This window comes from Salmo salar, chromosome 10 (genome assembly GCF_965601325.2).
Source record: "Salmo salar chromosome 10, fSalSal1, whole genome shotgun sequence".
NCBI classification, from domain to species: Eukaryota; Metazoa; Chordata; class Actinopteri; order Salmoniformes; family Salmonidae; genus Salmo; species Salmo salar.
In genome coordinates, this window is record NC_138300.1 from 17479873 (window position 1) to 17506496 (window position 26624).

The 26624-nt window shown below is 39.4% G+C and overlaps 1 protein-coding gene across 2 annotated transcripts in view; it reads left to right on the forward strand.

Annotated features, from left to right (window-relative positions):
- The first annotated feature begins 2182 nt into the window (after nt 1–2182).
- LOC106613633 (3',5'-cyclic-AMP phosphodiesterase 4C) overlaps nt 2183–26624 on the forward strand; it is a 166299-nt gene continuing 141857 nt past the window's right edge. The window contains exons 1-5 of one of the 2 annotated variants that reach the window (XM_045687395.2): nt 2183–2948; nt 6353–6736; nt 6967–7127; nt 7462–10274; nt 14434–14502. In XM_045687395.2, the coding sequence (XP_045543351.1) occupies nt 14482–14502 (21 nt within the window). In that variant the 5' untranslated portion in view covers nt 2183–2948; nt 6353–6736; nt 6967–7127; nt 7462–10274; nt 14434–14481. The remainder of the gene's footprint in view (nt 2949–6352; nt 6737–6966; nt 7128–7461; nt 10275–14433; nt 14503–26624) is intronic. The other variant, XM_045687396.2, reaches the window with a different exon arrangement.

The following is a 26624-nucleotide window of genomic DNA, read 5'->3' on the forward strand; positions in this document are numbered from 1 at the left end:
GGCAGCTCCAAAATGCAGTTGTTTCAGCCTAGCTCAGTGCTTTCTGTGGTGTTGGGGAAAGCCAACAGAAAATACAGAGCACTGCGCCGTGATTGGCTCAGTGTTCTGTCGCTCATGGGGACACTACGTCACCGCCAAGTCTTAGGTTAGACCTCGAAAATTCTAGCCCCTTGGATGCTGCCATAGAGTTACATTAGAAGTTCCCATCCAAGAAGGCTCAAGGTCATTGGCCACAGATAATATGATGTCAAATCACGTTATATGTACAGTAGCTTTGATTGGACTGATCATGTCAACATCATACTTTCAAAATCTTAGCTAGCAGTCATCATCATGAATCAATTCGACAATCTACTGGCAAATCCTTGTTAATCCTTGTCATATGAAGAGAAATTATAGATAAAACATATCAGTGCTCATCGGCCATTGGACACAAACATTACACAACAAGTTGGAAATCACAAATTCAACAATGAGCGGTTTGGAAGGAATCAGTGATAGTGGCTGTGTGGTCCAAAATCTGGGATTAAGGGGCTCTTGAAAATTATAAACGATCAACATTGGCCATGCTGTCAATGAAGCATGATTTGTGCCGTGCACAAAACAACTGATTGAATATGCCAGGGAGATATGTATACTGTAGCTAAGAAAGTGTATGTTGTGCAGTAAGATGTTAGTAGCCCATGTGCCTCACCCTAATAATTTGATATATTTACCCCTCTTAATTTCACCTACTGTTCTGACTTGGTGGTGCACATGTAGCCTATAACCTGTTTTAGAGAAATGTAATCATCGAATATTTACATTTACATTTTTTTTTTACATTGTAAGAGCTTTCATTGTCTGCTTATATGCCCCATTTATTTATCCTACGGTTCGGACTTGGTGTACAGGGAGAACACTGTAAGAACGGCCCATGTTCTGAATTCTGTCGCTGTACATTTCAAAACTGTTAAACAAATAGTCATATAGACTACGTCTGTCCTAGCTCACTCATTAATGTCTTAAATCGAAATTACAGATTGCCTCATCCACTTGTCGCCTGCCTAATGCCATAGTTTGTACATCTCAATTGTCATTAAAAACCACATTTGTTTAAGCAAGTCAACAATATCAGCTATGTTTTTTTAAAGGCAGTAAATGCGGCTGAATGAATTGTTTCGCTGCCAGACAAGGCTCCGCTGATAGCCAGGTGTAGCAGTGGTAAGATGTTGGGACTGCTGTTGAGACAGCTTTATGTAGGCCCTGACAGTTTGTGGGCGTGTTATTGTGCAATTCATGTATTGTTTAGTGTTGTGTAGTGGCTTTGCTGGCATGCATTCCACTTTTCTTTTTTTGTTTGCTCCCACCGAGATTTACATGCTAAAATCGACACTGGAAAGGATTTACAGAATCAAAAGTTAAAGGAGGAATGTGATGTATTTATTACATAGTTGGTCATTTATGGCAAATGTGTTGAAGAATGGAAATTATAGATTATGCACAGTCCGTCCATAATACATATAATTTGATGATCTTGTATTAGCGTAGGAACATGGAAAAAGTTCAAGTTAAATGCTGTAATTAACATTTTAAACATGAATAACATGTAATGTTATTTTTGGGAGAAAATACATAATTGAAAAAATATATGTGAAGTTGTCGTACCTTCATAATACATTGCACTTCTACTTATATGAATTTGTATGCGTCACGACTTCCGCCGAAGTCGGCTCCTCTCTTTGTTCGGGCGGCGTTCGGCAATCGACGTCACCGGCTTTATAGCCATCGTCGCTCCATTTCTCATATGTCCATTTGTTTTGTCTTGTTCCATACACACCTGGTTTTCATTCCCCAATCAATCTACATGTATTTAGTCCTCTGTTCCCCATCATGTCTTTGTGTGTAATTGTTTATTGTTACGTGATTATTTTTGTCAGGCGCTGCATTTTTGGATTAGACCGTGTTTGTGGCACTACTATGTTTTATGTGCTGTCGTTGTTGACCGGTATTAAAGTGCACCTGTTTATCATACTCCGCTCTCCTGCACTTGACTTCGCCTCCCATATACACACACCTAACAGTATAAAAGGGATCAAAGGGTCGATGTGACACAGATTTAAAACCCCACATTTTTGGTATGACCAGGGGTTATAGATTCAGTATAACATTTAATCCATAAACACCCTTGTGTAGTGAGGAATTCCTCCGCCTGTTGACTAAGAATCCTAAAACAACGTTCAACTTCCTTATCCACTAAACCAGTGTATTTCAAACAGGAAGGACCCAAGAAGCCTGTGAAATCCTACGCAAGTAGTTTCTCTGATTACTCAATCATTTACTTTTGTCAATGTTCTACTAATCTACGTACACTGTTGTGGGATGAGCAGAATAAATGTAATCAGTAAGAAGGGACAGCAAATTATGTTAAGGGTCCTCATGTTTAACTGTGATTATCTTCTCAGACAATGCAATGCTGCTTTATTTTTGTGTGTTTTACTTTTATTTTTAGGAAATCAAGTGGCTTTATATTTTTTCTAATCATTTTAGAACGGTAGATATTAAATAATAGGTGACGGAACTAAATATTCATTAAGAAAGTTATCCTGTGAATGGTTGCTTGAAGGATATGAATTGTTTTGTGGAAAAATGTATCCCACTTTAATGCCTCTTGACTGTAGGCTGCCATTCAACTCCCTCAGCTCTAAGGGTGGTTAGCTTCAGCGGACCATTTCATTATTGAGCAAACATACTTGTTCAAACAGTGACTCACCAGCTCCATGCATTGAATATGCACTGAATAAAAGATGCAGACCTCCCTGGCCATTCACCAACATCCTGCTTTCAAGGATGTATTGTTGTGGGCATGCTGTCAAGTTAACCATCACGTCTACACCTCTAGGGAAACATGGCGGGAGCAATGAGTGTCACTATATTTCTATCTTTTGTTTTGGTAGCCGTCACTGTAGGTAAGTCAATATTTAACATTTTGTTCGTAAAACCTATTCCCTTAGAGAATAACTTACCTAAACCATATGGAGAGCTCCATTGTGCCTGCAAAATTATGCAAAACAGGGAGGTTATGGTCACACCGTAAAACAACCATGACCAGGAAATATGTGTTTCACACAATACAGGAGGACATGGTGGTTTCAAGTCAAGTGATATAGATTTATTTTTGTATATTGCACATACAAGCAGCTACAAAGTATTATATTAAAGATCTGAATTGAATCAATGGATTTTCTTACGCCATAGAACATTAGGTCACTAATGAAGAAAGTTGCAGCAAAAACTAAAGGGCCAGTGGTGTGTCTCCAAGCAAATATGAGTATGGGATGAGTTGAATCGATGGTTGTCTGTTAAAGTCCTGCTCCAGAACTTTGGCACTCACTAAGTATTTTTTTAAACATCTTACTGTTTTAAATCAAATCAAATGTAATTTGTCACATGCGCCGAATACAACAGGTGTAGACCTTATAATGAAATGCTTACTTACAAGCCCTTAACCAACAATGCAGTTAAGAAAAATAAGTGTTAAAGTATTTACTAAAATAAACTGAAGTAAAAAAAATTAAAATACTAATAATTAAAGAGGAACAATAAAATAACAGTAGCGAGGCTATATACAGGGGGTACCGGTACAGAGTCAAGGTGCGGGGGCACAGGTTAGTCAAGGTAGTTGAGGAAATATGCACATGTAGGTAGAGGTAAAGTGACTATGCATAGACAATAAACAGAGAGTAGCAGCAGCGTAAAAATGGGGGTGGGGGGGTCTCCTGAGGGGAAATAGGCATTGTTGTGCCCTCTTCACGACTGTCTTGGTGTGTTTCGACCATGATAGTTTGTTGGTGATGTGGACACCAAGGAACTTGAAGCTCTCAACCTGCTCCACTACAGCCTCGTCGATGAGAATGGGTGCGTGCTCGGTCTTCCTTTTCCTGTAGTCCACAATCATCTCCTTTGTCTTGATCACATTGAGAGAGAGGTTGATATCCTGGCAACACAGGTCTCTGACCTCCTCCCTAAAGTCTGTCTCATCGTTGTCGGTAATCAGACTTACCACTGTTGTGTCGTCTGCAAACTTAATGATGGTGTTGGAGTTGTGCTTGGCTATGCAGTCATGGGTGAACAGGAAGTACATGAGTGGACTGAGCACGCACCCCTGAGGGGCCCTGTGTTGAGGATCAGCGTGGCAGATATGTTGTTACCTTCCCTTACCACCTGGGGGGCGGCCCGTCAGGAAGTCCAGGATCTAGTTGCAGAGGGAAGTGATTAGTCTCAGTATCCTTAGCTTAGTGATGAGCTTTGAGGGCACTATGGTGTTGAAAGCTGAGCTGTAGTCAATGAATAGCATTCACACATAGGTGTTCCTTTGGTCCAGGTGGGAAAGGGCAGTGTGGAGGGCAATAGAAATTGCATTATCTGTTGGGGCGGTATGCAAATCGGAGTGAGTCTAGGGTTTCTGGGATAATGGTGGTGATGTGATCCATGACCAGTCTACAGACGTGAGTGCTATGGGTCAATAGTTATTTAGGCAGGTTACCTTGGTGTTCTTGGGCACAGGTACTATGGTGGTCTGCTTGAAACATGTTGGTATTACAGACTCGGTCAGGGACAGGTTGAAAATGTCAGTGAAGACACTTGCCAGTTGGTCAGCGCATGCTCAGAGTACACGTCCTGGTATTATGTCTGGCCCTGCGGCCTTGTGAATGTTGACCTGTTTAAAGGTCTTACTCATATTGGCTACGGAAAGTGTGATCACACAGTCGTCTGGAACAGCTGATGCTCTCATGCATGCTTCAGTGTTGCTTGCCTTGAAGCGACCATAGAAGTAATTTCGCTCGAATGGTAGGCTTGTGTCACTGGGCAGCTCATGGCTGTGCTTCCCTTTGTAGTCCGTAATATTTTGCAAGCCCTGCCACATCCCACGAGCGTCGGAGCCGGTGTAGTACAATTCAATCTTAGTCTTGTATTGACGCTTTGCCTGTTTGATGGTTTGTCGGATGACATAGAGGGATTTCTTAAGTGTACGGGTTAGAGTCCCGCTCCTTGAAAGCGGCAGCTCTACCCTTTAGCTCCGTGCGGATGTTGCCTGTAATCCATGGCTTCTGGATGGGGTATGTACATACGGTCACTGTGGGGACGATGTCATCGATGCACTTATTGATGAAGCCAGTGACTGATGTGGTGTACCCCTTAATGCCATAGTAATTTAGTTTTAGTTTTTGCTTGTAAGCAGGAATCAGGAGGATAGAGTTATGGTCAGATTTGCCAAATGGAGGGCGAGGGAGAGCTTTGTACACTTCTCTGTGAGTGGAATAAAGGTGGTCTACAGTTTTTTTTCCTCTGGTTGCACATGCAATATGCTGGTAGAAATGAGGTAAAACAGATTTAAGTTTCCCTGCATCAAAGTCCCCGGGCCACTAGGAGTGCCGCCTTTGAATGAGCATTTTCTTGTTTGCTTATACAGCTTGTTGAGTGCGGTCTTAGTGCCAGCATCAGTTTGTGGTGGTAAATAGACAGCTACGAAAAATATTGATGAAAAATTCCTTGGTAAATAGTGTGGTCTACAGCTTATCATTAGATACTTTACCTCATGCAAGCAAAACCTTGAGAGCTCCTTAATACTAGAGTTCATGCAACAGCTGTTATTTACAAATAGACATAGACCGCCACCCTTTGTCTTTCTGGAGGCAGCTGTTCTATCTTGCCGATGCACCAAAAACCTAGCCAGCTCTATGTTATACATGGTTTCGTTCAGCCACGACTCAGTGAAACATAAGATATTACAGTATTTAATGTCCCGTTGGTAGGATAATCTTGATCGGACTTCATCCATTTTATTATCCAATGATTGCATGTTAGCTAATAGGACTGATGGTAGAGTCGGATTACTCACTCGCCGTCGGATCCTTACAAGGCACCCCGACCTAAGGTCCCCGATATCTCCGTCTCTTCTTCAATGCAAATGACGGGGATATTACTTTCATTATATGCAAATCATGTGAAGTGTTGTTCTTCATTAGAAAAACAGAAGGGAGCTAGACTTTTCCACATTACATTTCTTTTTGACACCCCAGATCCACCCAATTGTGCTACTCAAATGCTAATCTCAGCACCAAGTACAGAACCAAATGTTGCTTTTGCGCTGGCCAGTAACAGTCTATCACGAGAGACTACCCAAATGCATACCAGGTTTTGTTTCAATGTGTTTAACAACAAAATAATTGTCTCAAAACATTGAATTCCGATACAGATTTGTTATCAGGGATGACCAAGTTACAGAGCATAACTAAAAATGATAAATAAATGTATGCATGCCTAGTTTGTAAATGTGAAATGATCCAATAATAACACTCCTTTAATGCAGGGTCCACTGAATCCCCAACCTTGTCTTCATCGAAGGCTACCACCAAGACTACCCCAACATTGCCTGTCACCACCACAGTGGTCCCCACCTCAAAAGCCAGTAAAACAAGTCTCATAGTCAGTGAAACACCTGATTCAGCTCCTACTGGTAACACTGGAGTCTCATTGGAATCATCACCAACAACTGAGCCTTCCCAATCCTCTCAGACACTGACTCCATCACAAGCATCCGATGGCAGCACCACCACTACAGGTTTTACAGCTGACACTTCTACAAATCAGACCCTAACTGGAACAACTTCTCGTGACTCCACATCCTCAAACTTCTTGTCAACTTTGTCACCAAACTCTGATTTTACCTCAGGGAACATGAGCTCAAGCACAGGTGTGTGTTTCAGATTCAAATAATATATTATTGAATTCATCAAATGAATCCCTGCAGACAGTGAGTCTTAGCGGTAAAGCTGTTACTAATGGGCACCTAGGTTCTATTATAATTAAGCTTTCAAGAGAACAGCATTTTCCTGTTTTGTAAATGCCACCGGATTAATCAATTCAGTTGACTTTTAAGACAACTGAATCATATATTTGCGTAACTATACTTTTTCACTGTAGCTTTACAAAGTGATGGGAGCCATGACTTATCAAGGAGCCCGGGTCTTGTAGCAGTCCTATGCATATTTTGCATCTGTCTGGGTCTTCTACTGGCTGTTGGGATTGCAAAGTTCATCACTTCCAGAGGTTCAAAGTTTGAGAGGCTCGAAGATGTGCCAATGGTGAGTAGATTTTTCTGTGAGGATAGCATACGACAGATATTGCCTTGCAAAAGAGCTTTCTGTTGAATGTACAGGACATTCAGATATGGAAGTGATATAGAAGAAATGCTGTGTAACACACAGGAAACCAAACCAAAAAGGATTTTAACACATGAGAATTAGGAGAACTTATCAGATAAATGTAATTCTATGCAAAGATGGTTTCCTTTTCTATATGTTGTGCTTTAAGAACTTTTTATGCTCCAAGTCCTTTTTCTCTCTCATACAATGTGTTCAAAAGGTAGAAATCTTTGAATCCAAATGAATTCTAACTCCTTTTTATTCCTATTGTCAGGGCAAGATGAATGAAGAGTCTCCGTTTGCCCGTTATCCAACAAAACAATCCTGAAAGATAACACATCATAAGACAAAGCCATTGACCCAGAAGTGATAGATTGTAAATCAGTCTTTCGTTTGGGTTCAGATGGTGTCGTTTATGACATGTCATCCACCATCATGTTTTTTCCTGTTTTTGTTTGTTTTGTCTGGCTGCTGGAAAGTGACATATGTTTGAAAGAAATCAGTATAGCCCAAGGGCTAAAAGCAACCCTGTAATTTAGTACGAAATATCTACTCTGAGGTTGATCAGCAGCATACTAAAGTCGATCATTGACCCAAGGTGAAGTACTATTCTATCACAGATGGATGGATGCGTCAAGAACCATAATGTAGAAGATGCACAGACAATGGCTGCGTTTACACAGGCAGCCCAATTCTGATCTTTTGTCCAATTATTGCAAAAAGATCTGATCTGATTGGTCAAAAGCCCAATTATTGGCAAATGTACATAATTGGGTTATCTGGAATTCTACGTTGAGCAGAAACTGTTTGGATAAGGAAAGTTTCCTCTCACAACCTCTACAAGCCAGCATGTTAAATAAAACAACATTTAAATATACTCAAACTAGGGGTCACGGCCAGATTAGAAAATGGGGTCCTGAGAGAAACTCAAATGTTTTATTTTTTTTAATTGGGCTTGGTACATAGAACCATGGTTATGTCAGTAACCTCCAGTAGCCACTAGATGCGTTTCTAATAAACAGAGCGGTTTCTGTTTTCTTCCTACAAATGTGGCTCTTTTGAACCGTTTAAGTTACAAAACATTATCACCCATCACTGAAAGATAACACTCTAACCTATATGTCTTTGCTTTCCCTCTACAATGGCCACAAGCAGGACTCATTAGAACACAGTTGACAAGACTATGCACTAAATCAGACTGGGGGAAAAAGAGCATCAATGAGTGTTATTTTTTACACAGAAGAGCATATTGCCCAATGGTCTTCTGAACTTCCCAATACCTTTTTGATGCATTCCAGTCACTTCAAACCATACTTCCTTCAGATTTGAATAATGTCAAAAGCACTGTCCAACTGATTTGTAATAGACTGTCATAACTCCAATTAAAAAAGTAAACATTGGCTGTTTTCTTTCTTTTTTTAAACATTACCTTTTTTCTTTCTTTTTTTACAAAATGGGGTAAGCAGCCTAAAAAGTTTGGGAACCCATACTCTACCCGTTGTTACCGCTGTTGGTTCTTCTGACTTTAGGAATGCGAGTATAATCCAATAAATTTGCCAACGGACTGGTAGTGCGTTCTGATTTATATCATCCTGAAGCATGCACCGATCTATGTAAACGCGTGCATGAGCTTGGCAAGTATCATGCATGTATTTGCATCTTGTGGCATGCTTCAAGTGATTATAGAATACTTAACGCTCTACCAGCGCTTTGAAACGTTTATTTAATTATACTTTACTGTGGATGTCTCACAGTCCTACCTGCAAAAAGACCACCGGTAAAGTATTTTAAAATATCATTTTATTCACCAATCTAGCTTGTAGAGGTCGTGAGAGGAAACTTTCCTAATTCAAACGCTCATTCAATACAATTCAACGTCAGGTTTCCAGGCAAACGCCTCAAACACACCGACTGTGTTCCCACGTTTTGGTACACCTGAAGTAGGTTAATTTCTAACGGAACGCTGCGTTTTCCCTTGCAGCGGCAGTTGCAGTGCGTTTTGTGTGGAGCATACTTTGGATTTATCGAACGTAACTGTATGAGTTGACTGCTTGACAGAAATGGTGGTAGAATGTTGAACTGTTGTTGACCACATAGCCAGATGACGCTGGGTACTATTTGACGCAAGAACACTATCGGTGTGATCAAGGCGAAAGGACTGCCTGGGGTGTGTGTAAACATTATGCCGATTCTGTTGCAAAACATTTCGCAACAGAAACCGTTTACTCCAAACGGAAGACGCAAACGATAGTTTCTATCGGAAAATTCGGGTATTCGTTTCGTTCCTTTTGCACTGTTTGCTACCGTTTGGTTTTAAATGGTAAACGGTTTCTATAATGAATACGCCCCTGTGTAAATGCAGCCAATGTGTCAGGTATCACTAGAAATAAAGCTGCTCCAAATACTCTGCTTCTTGAAATACTCCATGACCAATAGGCCTAATTTTTGTATGGTTTGAATTAAATAAATCATTGAATTATGTTTTCTGTTCTCCAGATGTGTTTATATATTGCATAAAGACATGCTTTTTAATTCAGCTTGTAAATTAATGATTATATTACCATTCATTATGATTAGGGGTAGGGTTATAGAATAATGTCTTAGAATAACAATTATAAGTGACCCACAAACAGCTAGTCAATAGCCCTATTTTTTTTTTACCTGTTTGTTTACCTGCGTTAACTAAAGTAATGCTATGACAACAACCCGAGAAAACTGACAATAATAGGCCACTTTCTCAATAACCTCCAGGCTTGTTGTCATTGACAAGACGCTGAAGTTAGAGCGTAGAAAAGAAAACGATTTAGCTGCTCACTGTTCAGCTACCAGCCTCCCATAATTTGACTGAACTGAGTGTCCTGCTTGGTTGCACGCGAACATTGTTTACAGCCACAAACATTTCCTGGCATGTGACTGAACGCCATTCGCAACGAAAGCAGTACGGACAGAGTTTCAAGTCTAAAAAGCAATAAAAAAAATGTTACGGTGAAAAGACAACGAACTTCAATGAAGAAACAGAACTACATTTTCCTTCATAACCTGCAGTTGTGGTGTCTTTCTTATCTGAAATATTAAAGTCGACCAAAGGTAAGAAAGTGAAACTTTTCAAATAACGTTACATGGTGACGGCAGGAGACTTTTAAAAAGGAACACTACATTTCGAAAACAGGCAGTGAAATGTGTGATTACATTTGTCAAGGAATTAAATAAAGTATGTTTTGATTGTAATTGGCTATATCCTACAATGCAGGGGGAATAACTCAATAATGGCTCTCTTAAACTCTTTTAATTTCCAAAATGTGTCTTCCACTAACTGGAAATCTTAAAGTTTAGCCTACGTGCCTTACTCAATTCTGGCAGGTGTGTCACTTGTGTCTTGTCTTTATCCAGTTGTTTATACAGGGTTGGGAAGGTTACGCAATCCGTTTGTTACAAGTTACCTGTCCAAAATTGTAATCCGTTGTGGAAAAAGTCCCCAAATGTCATACTTTAGTAAAAGTAAATAGAAAATGACTCAAGTAAAAGTGGAATTCGCCCAGTAAAATACTACTTGAGTAAATGTCTAGAAGTGTTTGGTTTTAAATATACTTAAGAATCAAATGTAAATGTAATTGCTAAAAAATACTGAAGTATAAAAAGTAAAAGTATGATAATTTCATATTCCTTAAATTAAACAAACCAGATGGCACAATTGTCTTGTTTTTATTTATTTATGGATAGCCTGGGGCACACTCCAACACTCGGACATAATTTACAAATTGAAGCATTTGTGTTTATTTACTCCGGCAGAAGAGATGCAGTAGGGATGACCAGGGATGTTATCTTGATAAGTGTGTGAATTTGACCATTTCTATCCTGCTAAGCATTCAAATTGTAACAAGTACTTTTGGGTGGCAGAGAAAATGTTTGGAGTAAAAAGTACATTATTTTCTTTAGGAATGTAGTGGAGTAAAAGTTGTCAACAATATAAATAGTAAAGTACAGATACCCAAAAAACGACTTAAGTAGTACTTTAAAGTATGTTTACTGAAGTACTTTACGCCACTGGTAATCAGTAAAGTAAATGTTGGATTACCCAAACTCAGTAACGTAATCTGATTACTTTCAGTTACTTGTGGATTAATTTATTCTTAAAGCATTAGAGGAAGACAAAGGATCCATCAAACACATTTGGTGTGTCATCATAGTGGTCCCTGACTTGTGTTCAGACTCGCTCAGGTGGAACATACTTAAACTTGTGCCTTTTTTCAGTGTTTAATTGAATATCATTGAGAAAACTGAAAGGTGTCATAATGTGTTTTTTAGAAAACATCCTTTCTGAATTTAAACATAATCATCTAGTTTGTCAAAAGTATCTGTAATCTGATTACAATATATTTGCTGGAAATTTAACTGATTACAGTTAATTTTCTTGTAATCAGAATACTCCCCAAACTTGTTTGTCAATATTCTCTTGGTATTTTAATAGGATTGTAATATAGACCTATCTATTGGTCCAATAATTGTATTTTTATTTCTAGGTAATCTTGTTCTATTATTTATGTAGCCTACATGGTGTAGGCCTAGCTATAAATGAATTAGGCATCAGTGTAATTGATCATATATTAACTGTAGCTAGTGAAGTTAACACATTTCGGACTAGTTGTTCAGGAAACTTCTGAAGAGTTTTTCTGAATGTCCTTTCGTATCTGTTCCTTCATTGTAACTTGGGCCACATTATTGTTCAGGCTATTCCAATTTACAAAATTGCTAAGAAGTTCAGAGACTTTAGATTGTGCAAGCATGATTATTATATTTGGCAAAGAAGACTGTTTACCTTATGTGTACTGGTACAGAACATTCAGACGTTTTTATGAACAGCGCTTAATGGCTGTTTGGAAGTCCTACATTACCATATGAATTTGGAATGAATTTCCCAGAAAATATTTATACAATCTTACCCTCCTCTCGTTATCTTCCCCTCTTCCTGTTCAACTAATTTATCTCTCTGTCCCTCTCTCACACACTCTCACTCACTCAGTCATGCTATCAAACTTACTGCTGATTGAGTATAAATAGAAGGTCCTCAGCCTCTGCTGGAGTTTGCATGCAGTGCCAAGAAACTAAGCTAACAATTGTAACCTCTTATAAATCTGTATCCCATTCAGACGTTCATAGTAGCTCTTCTGCTCAGTCAGTCATGGGTAGACAGTGTGGGACAGCATGGTCGGTGGTATGACAAAAATGCGTCCCTTCGCATCCTGTACAAACATTTCACATGGAGTCACATACATACGTAGTTAACAACAATTTACTGTTTCACAGACATAATCCCCCTGTCTGGTCTGTATACTGTCTGTATGTTATTGTAGTACCTTTTGAATGGGGAAATGTTTAACAGCTTAGATGTAAAGCACTCTGTTGACAAGCGCTTTACAAATAAAGATTATTTTTACAGTAGTAGCCTATACGCAGTACTTAATGATTGTGAGGGGCAGTAACTAGAATGCACAGTGTATGGTAGTCTTCTGATAAAGATTACTTTTTGTGTCCTGTAGATGGGGTACTACTGCTTTTCAACAGATTTTTTCCAATTGCCATGGAACAAAATATGCAATCTGAGCTTGACTGACGCTTAGAAAATATTTACAAAACTGATGCCCAAATATGCAGTGTTTGTAGTTTGGCAGCCTGTGTGACAAGCTGTATAATGAAGATAAACATTTATTTGGTTTCATTGGATACGTCAGATTCAGTTTGCATACACTACTTGGAAATTGATGTCAATCACAACAGCAGGCTTTAATTTGATACAGAGATGTAATGTGGGAAAATAAACCACAATATAAATGCATGGTATGACAAAACTGTATTTTACGTAACTTGGGTTACTTACAGTGGGATAGGACAGAGGGCACTGTTTAGGCCCAAGATGTTTCTAAACAGCTTCTACCCCCAAGCCATAAGACTCCTGAACATCTAATCAAATGGCTACCCAGACCCCCCCCTCTTTTACACCGCTGCTACTCTCTGTTTTTATCATCACTTTAATAACCCTACCTACATGTACATATTACCTTGACTAACCGGTGCCCCCGCACATTGACCCCTGTGTATAGTCTCGCTATTGTTATTTTACTGCTGCTCTTTAATTACTTTTTACTTTTATTTCTTATTCATTTATTACTTTTTTTTAAACTACATTGTTGGTTAAGTGCTCGTAAGTAAGCATTTCACTAAGGTCTACACCTGTTGTATTCAGCATATGTGACCAATAAGATTTGATTTCATCATGGTAATTTCAGTGCCAATCTTAGGGTGTTGTCCTTATCTTTTCTTATCACTGTATCTTTCTCAGCCCAAACTTTGATACACATACGCTAATTCTATTTGACTTTAAACCTTATTAATAATGGAATTGGCTTGGCTAAGTTAACTTAATTTAACAAACATTTGAATCTATCCTTAGGAGTCATACAGTATCCAAAGAGTGTGAATGCTTGTCCTGTTAATTATTCAAGACGTTGGGCATGTTTTTCTGTTCTTATCACCTTCCAAAGGTTTTATAATTTACATGCAAAAGTTAGCCCTCTTAGGATTCAACAAGCATTACTGCTATGAAACCGTAGTGTGCGTCACTATGCAGAGAACTTCAAAAGAGGTCCTGTGTGTATTTTTATGACAGTTGTTAAAAGAGCACACGGTTAATAACAGAGAATTCAGTATTATGCACTTTATTTTATAGACTGAGATAGGCCTAGATGTTTTGCGATAAGTTGTTTTGATGTTTGGGATTCACAGTATGACGTATTAACTCACATTCCAAGGAGCAATCAAATCAATGCGTATCATGACTCATAGGCAATATTAACATTCACTGCTATGGGAACACATTGAAAAACAAATCACGTATTTAAAGAGAATGTGCACTGTACTTAACTATATTATGAGCCTCACTGAAGTGACACAGATGTATGTAATAACGGTCCGTTCTGGTTCATTAACCACTTTTTCTTGGAGAAAAAGGCCCCCCAGTGAGAGAGAGGCCCACTATTCACTAGTGTACTTATTCCCTAGAATGCATTGTGAAAGTTTGTTGAACAGAATAGCTCATCCTGAGCTATGTTGAGGTTCTTGTGGAATAATAATATATTCTGCACTGGTAAAATAGGTATTTTCTTCAGCTGTATAAGTAAGATCTGAAAAAATGAGGGTAGAAAAGTGATGACAAGGTATCTCAACCCAACTCTCTGTTTGCCTCCCTCAGCTGCGGTCTTGCCACACCGGGTGAAGGCGTCCCAGAGCTTCTGTGTCAATGTCTCGGCTGTTGGCTGAGGTAATTAAGATTCAAAGCTGTGTTCCCTCCCACCACACCCCAACCACTTCCTTACCTTATCGCCCCAAGAGGTATGGCTGTGACGGTCATGGAATTTTGGAGGATGCTTATTTGTCAGCCAAATGACCAACTCACCAAAATAACCCAGCTAACATTTCCATGTGGGGCCTATATGGTTAATGGAGGGCTGTTTCACAGGCCCCATGAGGGAAACCCAACAGGGACAAACAAGGTTTTGTCCTCCGTATCCACATTTGCCCCACATGTGGTTGCCATGTTGGGCTTCATAAATTGCCCTAGTGATTTACCCAAATGGGTTACAGTGCATTCGGAAAGTATTCAGACCCCTTGACTTTTACATTTTTTTGTTATAGCCTTATTCTAAAATGGATGAAATTGTTTTTTCCCGTTATCAATCTATACACAATACCCCATAATGATAAAGCAAAAAAAGGAAATATCACATTTACATAGGTATTTAGACCCTTTACTCAGTACTTTGTTGAAGCACCCTAGGCAGCGATTACAGCCTTGATTCTTCTTGGGTATGACTAGTGTTGCAAAGGGTCAGAAACTTTCTGGTAAATTTACGGAATTTTTCTGGACATTTTCCATGGGAAGTTAAGCCTGGGAATTTTGCTTAAATTCATTAAAAAAAGTAAGCTAATAACAGTGAACCTTTTTTGTGGGATATACATAAGGCAATTCTAGGTCTTGTGGCATATTTTGGTTAAACTATCCCCAATTCAATTGCATGCGAGGTGCATTCTTCCATCACATGTACAGCTGTCTCTCAAGATCTTGCACACTAATGAGATGCTATTGAGCCCACGCTACTACACTGTCTGAGCCAAGGACTACATGCTTTCTGGTAAGTTTTGATTACAATACTGGGTGGGGTGAATATATTGTATATGACATACATGATTTTTTTGTTATTTAGTAAATAGTAGCCAACAGCAAAGTATGTTTAAATCATTTGTAACTTGTTAATTTCTGCTAGTTAGTTTTTCCTACCTTCACATCACACCCATTGGCTGTGCTGCTCATGCATTGAATCTGCTCCTCAAGGACATCATGGCACTGAAAACAATGGATACACTCTACAAGAGAGCCAAAGAAATGGTTAGGTATGTGAAGGGTCATCAAGTTAAAGCAGCAATCTACCTCACGAAGCAAAGTGAGAAGAAACAGAACACCACATTAAAGCTGCCCAGCAACACCCATTGGGGTGGTGTTGTCATGTTTGACAGTCTCCTGGAGGGGAAGGAGTCTCTCCAAGAAATGGCCATATCACAGTCTGCTGATATGGACAGCCCCATCAAGACGATCCTCCTAGATTATGTATTTTGGGAGAGTGTGGTAAGCAGCCTAAAACTCCTGAAACATATAGCAGTAGCCATTGCACAGATTTAGGGAGACAAAGCCATCCTGTCTGATGTTCAGACTCTTCTTGCAGATGTAAGATAAGAAATCCGTTCTGCCCTGCCCACTTCACTGTTGCTCCAAGCAGGGGAAACTGCAGTTCTGAAATACATCAAAAAGCATGAAGACTTCTGCCTGAAGCCCATATACGCCACAGGGTACATGTTGGACCCCAAGTATGCTGGCAAGAGCATCCTGTCTGGTGCAGAGATCAACAAGGCCTATGGTGTCATCAATACCGTGTCTCACTACCTTGGCCTGGATGAGCGCAAGGTTCTTGGCAGTCTGGCGAAGTACACTTCCAAGCAAGGGCTTTGGGATGGAAATGCAATATGGCAGTCGTGCTGACATATCTCATCAGCCACCTGGTGTACGGGACTTTGTGGATCTGAGGCTCTCACCTGATGCCTCCATCCTCCAAATCACACCAACATCCCCCTCAGAGCGCAACTGGTCCTTGTTTTGGAACACATACACCAAAGCACGCAACAGGCTGACCAATGTAAGGGTTGAAAAATTGGTGGCCATCTGGGCAAATTTGAGGCTTTTTCCAGCCTGACAACGAGTCATTCGCATCAAGGTTGGAAAGTGACAGTGAAGATGAGGCCCAGAGTCTGATGTTCAAGAGGTGGAAATTGAGGAGGTCCAGGGAGAAGACATGGAAGCCTGAGAGGAAGACCACCAAAGCCTTAGTTTCTAGACCATCATTTTACAGATGTATGTTGAAAACGTTTTTGGGAGATGCGATGGATCATTGGGGATCATTCAATATTCCCTTTCTTTTGTTGTTCAGTGAAATCACCCCATCTGAAGAGTCAACTCATTTAACTAAATTGCTTTTTAAAAATTTATATTGGAAGGATTGAATCATTTGCAATGATGTCTACTTACGATAAGGTAAAGGTTTATGTTTCACTCTCCATATGATATGGTAAATATATCCAATGCAAAAAAACATCTACATTTAAATGGTATTAATATTAATTTGCATATATTCCTGTTAATTCCCATATTCCCACAGAAAGTTTCCACCTCTGAATATTCCCCAAAATGTGCAACCTTAGGTACGATGCTACAAGCTTGCACACCTATATTTGGGGAGTTCCTCCCATTCTTCTCTGCAGATCCTCTCGAGCTTAGTCAGGTTGGATGGGGAGCGTCGCTGCATAGCTATTTTCAGGTCTCTCCAGAGATGTTCGATCGGGTTCAGGTCTGGGCTCTTGCTGGGCCACTTAAGGATATTCAGAGACTTGTCCCGAAGCCACTTCTGTGTTGTCTTGGCTGTGGCTTAAGGTCGTTGTCCCGTTGGAAGGGGAACCTTCGCCCCAGTCTGAGGTCCTGAGCGCTCTGGAGCAGGTTTTCATCAATGATCCCTCTGTACTTTGCTCCGTTCATCTCTCCCTCGATCCTGACTAGTCTCCCATTTCCTGCCGCTGAAACAAATCCCCACAGCATGATGTTGCCACCACCATGCTTCACAGTAGGGATGGTACCAGGTTTCCTCCAGACGTGATGCTTGGCTTTCAGGGCAAAGAGTTCGATCTTGGTTTCATTAGACCAGAGAATCTTGTTTCTCATGGTCAGAGTCCTTTAGATGCTTTTTGGCAAACTCCAAGCGGGCTGTCATGTGCCTTTTTATTGGTCACTGAGGAGTGGCTTCTGTCTGGCCACTCTACCATAAAGGCCTGATTGGTGGAGTGCTGCAGAGATGGTTGTCCTTGTGGAAGGTTCTCCCATCTCCACAGAGGAACTCTTGAGCTCTGTCAGAATGACCATCCGGTTATTGGTCACTTCCCTGACCAAGGCCCTTTTCCCCCGATTGCTTAGTTTGTCAATGCTGCGGTCATTTTTTTGGAACCCTTCCTGACCTCATGACTTGGTATTTGTTTTGACATGCACTGTCAACCGTGGGACCTTTTCTATAGACTGGTGTGTGCCTTTCCAAATCATGTCCAATCAATTGAATTTAGCACAGGTGGACTCCATCCAAGTTGTAGAAACATCTCAAGGATGATCAATGGAAACGGGATGCAGCTGAGCTCAATTTCAAGTCTCATAGCAAGTGGTCTGAATACTTACAGAAGTTTACATACACCTTAGCCTAATACATTTAAACTATTTTTTTCACAATTCCTGACATTTAATCCGAGTACAAATTCCCTGTTTAGGTCAGTTAGGATCACCACTTTATTTTAAGAATGTGAAATGTCAGAATAATAGTATAGAGAATGATTTATTTCAGCTTATATTTCTTTCATCACATTCCCAGTGGGTCAGAAGTTTACATACACTCAATTAGTATTTGGTAGCATTGCCTTTAAATTGTTTAACTTGGGTCAAACGTTTCGGGTAGCCTTCCACAAGCTTCCCACAATAAGTTGGGTGAATTTTGGCCCATTCCTCCTGACAGAGCTGGTGTAACTGAGTCAGGTTTGTAGGCCTCCTTGCTCACGCACACTTTTTCAGTTCTGCCCACACATTTTCTATGGGAATGAGGTCAGGGCTTTGTGATGGCCACTCCAATACCTTGACTTTGTTGTCCTTAAGCCATTTTGCCACAACTTTGGAAGTATGCTTCGGGTCATTGTCCATTTGGAAGACCCATTTGCAACCAAGCTTTAATTTCCTGACTGATGTCTTGAGATGTTGCTTCAATATATCCACATAATTTTCCTACCTCATGATGCCATCTATTTTGTGAAGTGCACCAGTCCCTCCTGCAGCAAAGCACCCCCACAACATGATGCTGCCACCCCCGTGCTTCACGGTTGGGATGGTGTTCTTCAGCTTGCAAGACTCCCCCTTTTCCCTCCAAACATAATGATGGTCATTATGGCCAAACAGTTCTATTTCTGTTTCATCAGACCAGAGGACATTTCTCCAAAAAGTACAATCTTTGTCCCCATGTGCAGTTGCAAACCGTAGTCTGTCTTTTTTTATGGTGGTTTCGTAGCAGTGGCTTCTTCCTTGCTGAGCAGCCTTTCAGATTATGTTGATATAGGACTCGTTTTACTGTGGATATAGATACTTTTGTACCTGTTTCCTCCAGCATCTTCACAAGGTCCTTTGCTGTTGTTCTGGGATTGATTTGCACATTTCACACCAGAGAACGTTCATCTCTAGGAGACAGAACGCGTCTCCTTCCTGAACGGTATGACGGCTGCGTGGTACCATGGTGTTTATACTTGCGTACTATTGTTTGTACAGATCAACGTGGTACCTTCAGGCATTTGGAAATTGCTCCCAATGATGAACCAGACTTGTGGAGGTCTACAATGTTTTTTCTGAGGTCTTGGCTGATTTCTTTTGATTTTCCCATGATGTCAAGCAAAGAGGCACTGAGTTTGAAGGTAGGCCTTGAAATACATCCACAGGTACACCTCCAATTGACTCAAATGATGTCAATTAGCCTATCAGAAGCTTCTAAAGCCATGACATCATTTTCTGGAATTTTCCAAGCTGTTTAAAGGCACAGTCAACTTAGTGTATGTAAACTTCTGACCCACTGGAATTGTGATACAGTGAATTATAAGTGAAATAATCTGTCTGTAAACAATTGTTGGAAAAATTACTTTTGTCATGCACCAAGTAGATGTCCTAACCGACTTGCCAAAACTATAGTTTGTTAACAAGAAATTTGTGCAGTGGATGAAAAACGAGTTTTAATGACTCCAACCTAAGTGTATGTAAACTTCAGACTTCAACTGTATGTAAATTGGGTATTTTTGTTTTTATTTTTAGTAAATGAACATACATTTATAAAAACCTGTTTTCGCTTTGTCATTAGGGGGTATTGTGTGTAGATTGATGATTTTTTAAAATGTATTTTAATCCATTTTAGAATAAGGCTGTAACGTAAAATAGTCAAGCAGTCTGAATACTTTCCGAATGCACTGTACATCTGGGTAAAGGATGGGTGTATAGTGAGACCCATATGGGCAATAACTAGGCTGTGAATGTGATTTTCAATTGGGCTGCCCACCTGGGACAAACCTGTGTTTGTTCTCAGTCTCCATGCGGGCCCCCGATTCTGCTGCCCAAGCAAGCTTTCTTGCTGTTGCGGCTGGGGGTTCCGCTAGCAGAACGTTTCTACAACATCCGGTGATACAGTCTGGTTCGAATCCAGACTGTATCACAACCGGACGTGATTGGGAGTCCCATAGGGCGGCGTACAATTGGCCATGCGTTGTCCGAGTTTGGCTGGTATAGGCCATCATTGTAAATGAGAATTTGTTCTTAATTGACTTGCCTAGTTAAAAAAAACATATCCATTGTTTTTGTCATAATTGCTGAAGTGCAGTAAATGTGGTTGGAGAACTGATGGACAGCAGTATTCAAACTTTATCTCAGATTTTTTAAGCCAATTTAAGTCAGGGCTTAGACAGGACCACTCACGAACACTCAGTACCTCTTGGAAAGCCATTCTGGTGTGTTTTTGGCATTAAAATGTGTGTAATTGTAATCCAGATGAAAAAGGAAACTATCCCAGGGTTAGGTATTCAGAGGACTGAGGCCGGTTTCAAAATAAATATGAAAGGAGCAAAGCCCAGCTAAAAAGTTAGTGGACACACCCGGCCTAAGTCTTCTGAATATATATATATATATATATATATATATATATATATATATATATATATATATATATATATATATATATATATTTTTTTTTAATGTAATTTTAAATCAGCAGATGTGAAGACTCTGCCTTCAGAAAGTATTCATACCCCTTGACTTATTCCACATTTTGTTGTGTTACAGCCTGAATTCAAAATTGATTCAATTGTTTTTTTTTCTCAACCATATACACATAATACCCCATAATGACAAAGTGAAAAATGTATTGAAAATGGAATGCAGAAATATCTCATTTACATAAGTATTCTCACCCCTGAGTCAATACATGTTAGAATCACCTTTGGCAGCGATTACAGCTCTGTCTTTCTGGGTAAGTCTTCTGGGTACACCTGGATTGTACAAAATGTGCACATTATTTTCCATGTTCTTCAAGCTCTGTCAAGTTGCATGTTAATCCTTGCTAGACAGCCATTTTCAAGTCTTGCCATAGATTTCTAAGATAATTTAAGTCAAAACATTAACTAGGCAACTCCAGTGTATATTTGCCGTTGTGTTTTAGGTTACTGTGGTTTTGCCTGTGCTTAACTCTATTCTTTGTTTTTATCCTAAAAACACTCCCTAGTCCTTGCCGATGACAAGCATACTGTACCCATAACATGATGCAGCCACCACCATGCTTGAAAATATGAAAAGTGGTACTCAGTGATGTGTTTTGTTAGATTTGCCCCAACATAACTCTTTGTATTCAGGACATAAAGTTAATTTCTTTGCCACATTTATTTCCGTTTTTAATTCAGTGACTTATTTCAAACAGGATGCATGTTTTGGAATATTTTTTATTCTTTACAGGCTTCCTTCTTTTCACTCTTGTCATTTAGGTTAGTACCATGGAGTAACTACGATGTTGTTGATCCATTCTCAGTTTTCTCCCATCACAGCCATTAAACTCTGTTTTAAAGTCACCATTGGCCTCATAGTGAAATCCCTGAGTAGTTTCCTTCCTCTCCAGCAACTGAGTTAGGAAGGACGTCTATCTTTGTAGTGACTGAGTGTACTGATACACCATCCAAAGTGTAATTAATCACTTCACCATGATCAAAGGGATATTCTTTGTCTGCTTTTTTTATGTTTACCCATCTACCAATAGGTGCCCTTTGCAAGGCATTGAAAAACCTCCCTGGTCTTTGTGGTTGAATCTGTTTGAAATGCACTGTTCAACTGAGGAACCTTACAGATAATTGGATGTGTTGGGTACAGAGATGAGGTAGTCCTTTAAAAATAATGTTAAACACTATTGCACACAGAGTGAGTCCATGCAACTTATTGGGCTCTATTTTAACAAACCTATGTGTTGCCTTGGAATCAACTCCAATTCTAATGTTAGTCCGTTATAGTTTGTTAAATGGCTTACAGAAACGAAATAACAAAATGTAGACCTATCTTTGCTAAATACATGAACCCATTTGCAGTCCATATTGTTCTAAGTAATTGCATGGCTTCAGTAGCATTCACACTGATATACAGTAGGGTCTAGGCCTACTGTAAATTACATTATGGCTCACCATGGACATGCCTGACATTGTCAATAAGCAAAATTAAATTAAACATTGATCAGGCCTGAAAGAGAATGAATTATTCAATCAAATTCTAAACTAAACAAAACAACACCTTGTTTTAAATAGTCTGTCACACTTACAGGCACCATCATTTCTCCCTGTGGGCATATAATATTAAAACAATGCAGACTATTGAGGGTTTTATGCGCATCCAAACTTGACAAAGTAGCTGGACAAAGATCCAATATAAAGGGAGAATGTTTGCTCACCGTTAAACTCTTCCCAAATTGGCCTATGTTTTATGAACATAATCGGAACCATCTCCTGAAGTTGCATTGCAAGCGCGGCAAGGACGTTGTCACTGTAATACCAGAAAGGTGAATCATTCTAATAAAGTGGGTTGGAACATCATTTTAAACAACACCATATAAATAGTCAGAAAATTGCCAGGATAAAAAAGACAGTCATTGCTGTTGAACCAGTCTTCATTATTACCATGGCCTTTTTTGCCTTCCTTATCTCACCTCATTTGCTCACTTTGTATATAGACTTATTTTTCTACCATATTATTGACTGTATGTTGGTTTTACTCCATGTGTAACTCTGTTGTTATATGTGTCAAACTGCTTTGCTTTATCTTGGCCAGGTCGCAATTGTAAATGAGAACTTGTTCTCAACTTGCCTACCTGGTTAAATAAAGGTGAAATAAAATAAATTATAGTAGGCCTAAGGGAGGGCTTGTGTTTTGAACGTATGAAACGGAAAACAAACAGTTGTTACAGGTTACAGAACTTGTAAATATGAGGTTCACTGGTATTCACCGAGGTTCTCATCTCTCGTTTCATGATGGGCATGTAGCCTACATCATGGAGGGGGTTTTACCCACAACCAAAACGGGACCTGCATGGCTAAATTAATGTGGGCCTTCCTACAATGCATAGATTAAAAGGGAATGTCGGCTCACTGTTTTACTCCTCTCAAACTTGATACTTTAGTAAAGCTTTGGTGATTTAAGATGTATTTGCAAGTGGTCTCAGTAGCCAAACCCTTTATCGGCTTCGCGATTTCATTGGGCAGACATAAATACGAAGTATACAGGCACCAAAAGCACATTAGGCTACTCTTGTTCAATGTGCATATGGGTAGTGTGCGTCATGGCTGGATATGCTGCCTTTCCACTGTCAAAAGTCATGCCATAACCAACTGCGTTACTGGTTGGTCTTAAATATCACTAACACCACTGCCTGAAATTATCACTTTGGATCATGTTTTTAGGAATGCACCTCAAATATTTCCACCCCACCTATCTGGGCGCAAGTGAGCTGATATAAGACAGGTAAATTGCTGGAAAATGCCAGTGTGACAGTATTTGCATGACGAAATTGCAAACTAACGTGCATTTAAAACTAGTGCCGCCGAAACGCCAGCCAAAAGTAGAGCCTATTATGTGACTTGTGAAGAACATTTTTACTTAGGCTTGCCATAACAAAGGGGTTGAATACTTATTGACTCAATAAATCTGTAAAAATGTCTAAACACATAATTCCACTTTGACAATATGGGGTATTGTGTGTTTCTCAGTGACACAAAATCTAAATTTAATCAATTTTAAATTCAGGCTGTAACACAACAAAATGTGGAATAAGTCATGGGTTGTGAATTCTTTCTGAAGGCAGTGTATATATATATATTTTTTTAAACAGTTATGAGCAGTGCTTAATTTGACCTCTGTTTTGGACTGTTTTGTTCCGGAACACATTTGTCAGGATATGGCACATCTCGTGGCATGAAAAATATTTTGCAATGTAGAAATCCTAATAAAAGCAATCACAGTTCATCCAACTTGACTCCTCTGTAATTCTCCTGGCTGCCTCCCTAAAAAAAGTAATGTGAAAATAGTGCCTGATATTCTAAGAATTTATTTGTGTTGGTCTTCATGGTTTGCGCAACACTGTAGCCTGTATAAACCAATGCGTGGCCATTGCAGTGGTGAGAGAGAGAAGCAAGCCTATATCTCTCACAGAACTAGAATGAGTAACTTTATTTGATCTCTCTCCCCCTCTTCATAATTTATTTTATTAAATTGAGATACATTTGCCAAAGTTTTAGAATCACTGCTGTCTATTCAAAAATAAATTACATCATTCAGAATACTACACCAGGAGTAGGCCTATAATTTAGCCACAGATGATCAATAGGCTATTTTTTTTTTAAAAGATGTTATCTGTGGATTGTGTGTAGCCCAATCACAAGGCACGCTTACAGTCGGGAACGTGTGGCAAATCTGTCAGTGAACAGCATGCAGCCTAAACAGGCCTTTCGTATTCTTTTAAATACAATCAAGGGAAAAGAGAGGTTGGAAAGCAAATGGATCCTGATTAAAAGAAAAGACTAATCTGTCTGTAGGCTACCAAGTTATCAACTTCTAAACAGGAGAGAGAAGCTTTTGGCACGAGTGCATCGGCCACCGCCTATGAGTGAGCTGCACATTATTGGGTGAGTCAGTGAAACTGGAAAGGTGTTTTTTTTATTATTTTATTTTTTATTTTTTTGGACTAACTACCTACTCATTGTACAATATGTGTGTCTCCACACATGTAGGCCTAGGCTATTGATGGAATCAAGGCAAGGTTGTTTTTATTGATGTCAGATTCTCAGTTTGTCAGTGTCAAACTACAATGCATTCAGAAAATATTCAGAACCTTTGACTTTTTACACATTTTGTTACATTACAGCCTTATTGTAAAATGGATTAAATAAAATAAAATCCTAATCAGTCTACACACTCAATAATACTCAATGACAAAGTGAAAACTGTTTTAAAAAAAACCCAAACAAATGCCTTATTTACATAAGTATTCAAACCCTTTGTTATGAGACTCGAAATTGAGCTCCGGTGCATCCTGTTTCCGTTGATCATCCTTGAGATGTTTCTACAACTTCATTGGGAGTCCACCTGTAGGAAATTCAAATGATTGGACACAATTTGGAAAGGCACACACCTGTCTATATAAGGTACCACAGTTGACATTGCATGTCAGAGCAAAAACCAAGCCATGAGGTCAAAGGAATTGTCCGTAGAGCTCCGAGACAGGATTGTGTCGAGACACAGATCAGGGGAAGGGATCCAAAAAATGTCTGCAGCATTGAAGGTCCCCAAGAACACAGTGGCCTCCATCATTCTTAAAACTTCTTATGGCTTGAATCCCGTTAGCGGGATCGATATGACGACAGCCAGTGAAAGTGCACGGCGGCAAATTCAAAACAACAATCTCAATTAACATTTCTCAAACATACAAGTATTATACACCATTTTAAAGATAAGATTCTCCTTAATCTAACCACAGTGTCCGATTTCAAAAAGGCTTTACGGCGAAAGCAAAACATTAGATTATGTTAGGACAGCACCTAAACAAGAAAAACCACACAGCCATTTTCCAAGCAAGCAGAGGCATCACAAAAACCAGAAAGTCAGCTAAAATGAATTACTAACCTTTGATGATCTTCATCAGATGACACTCCCAGGACTCAATGTTACAAAATACATGTATGTTTTGTTTGATAAAGTTCATATTTATATCCATAAACCCCATTTTACATTGGCGCGTGATGTTCAGAAAATGTATTCCCACCAAAACCCCCGGTGAATGAGCACATCAATTTACAAAAATACTCATCATAAATGTTGATAAAATTTACAACAGTTATTGAAAGAATTATAGATATACTACTCCTTAATGTAACCGCTGTGTCAGATTTTAAAATAGCTTTTCGGCTAAAGCACATTTGTCAATATTCTGAGTACGGAGCTCAACCATCAAAGCAAGCTATACAGATACCAGCAAAGTTCTGGAGTCAACTAAACTCAGAATTAGTATTATAAATATTCCCTTACCTTTGCTGATCTTGGTCGGAATGCACTACCAGGACTCCTACATCCACAAGAAATGTTATTTTTGTTCGAAATTGTCACGTCCTGGCCAGTATAAGGGTTAATTGTCATTGTAGTTTGGTCAGGACGTGGCAGAGGGTATTCGTTTTATGTGGTTCGGGGTGGTGTGTTTGTTGAAGGGGCATTTGATTTAAGTATTCCGGGGTTTTTGGCCACTGTTTGATTTTCATGTATTCTATGTTTAGTCTAGTGTGTCTGTTTCTATGTTTGGTTAATTGGGGTTGGGACTCTCAGTTGAAGGCAGGTGTTGTCTATTTGCCTTTGATTGAGAGTCCCATATATTAGGGTGTGTTTGTGTTTGTCATTGGTGGGAGATTGTTCTGTGTTTAGCCTTGTGCCTTGCCAGACTGTTTTGTTGATCGTTCGTTCTTTTGGTGTTCATTTTGAATATATTAAACGTCAAGATGAGCATAAACATACCTGCTGCATTTTGGTCTCATCACTACGACAACTGTGACAGAAATACTCCATATTTATGTCCAAATACCTCCGTTTTGTTCGTGCGTACAGATCACTATCCAAAGGCATAACACGTGAGCGTAAAATAAGAGACAAAAAGTCAAATAGTTCCATTACCGTTCATAGAAACATGTCAAACGATGTTTACAATCAAT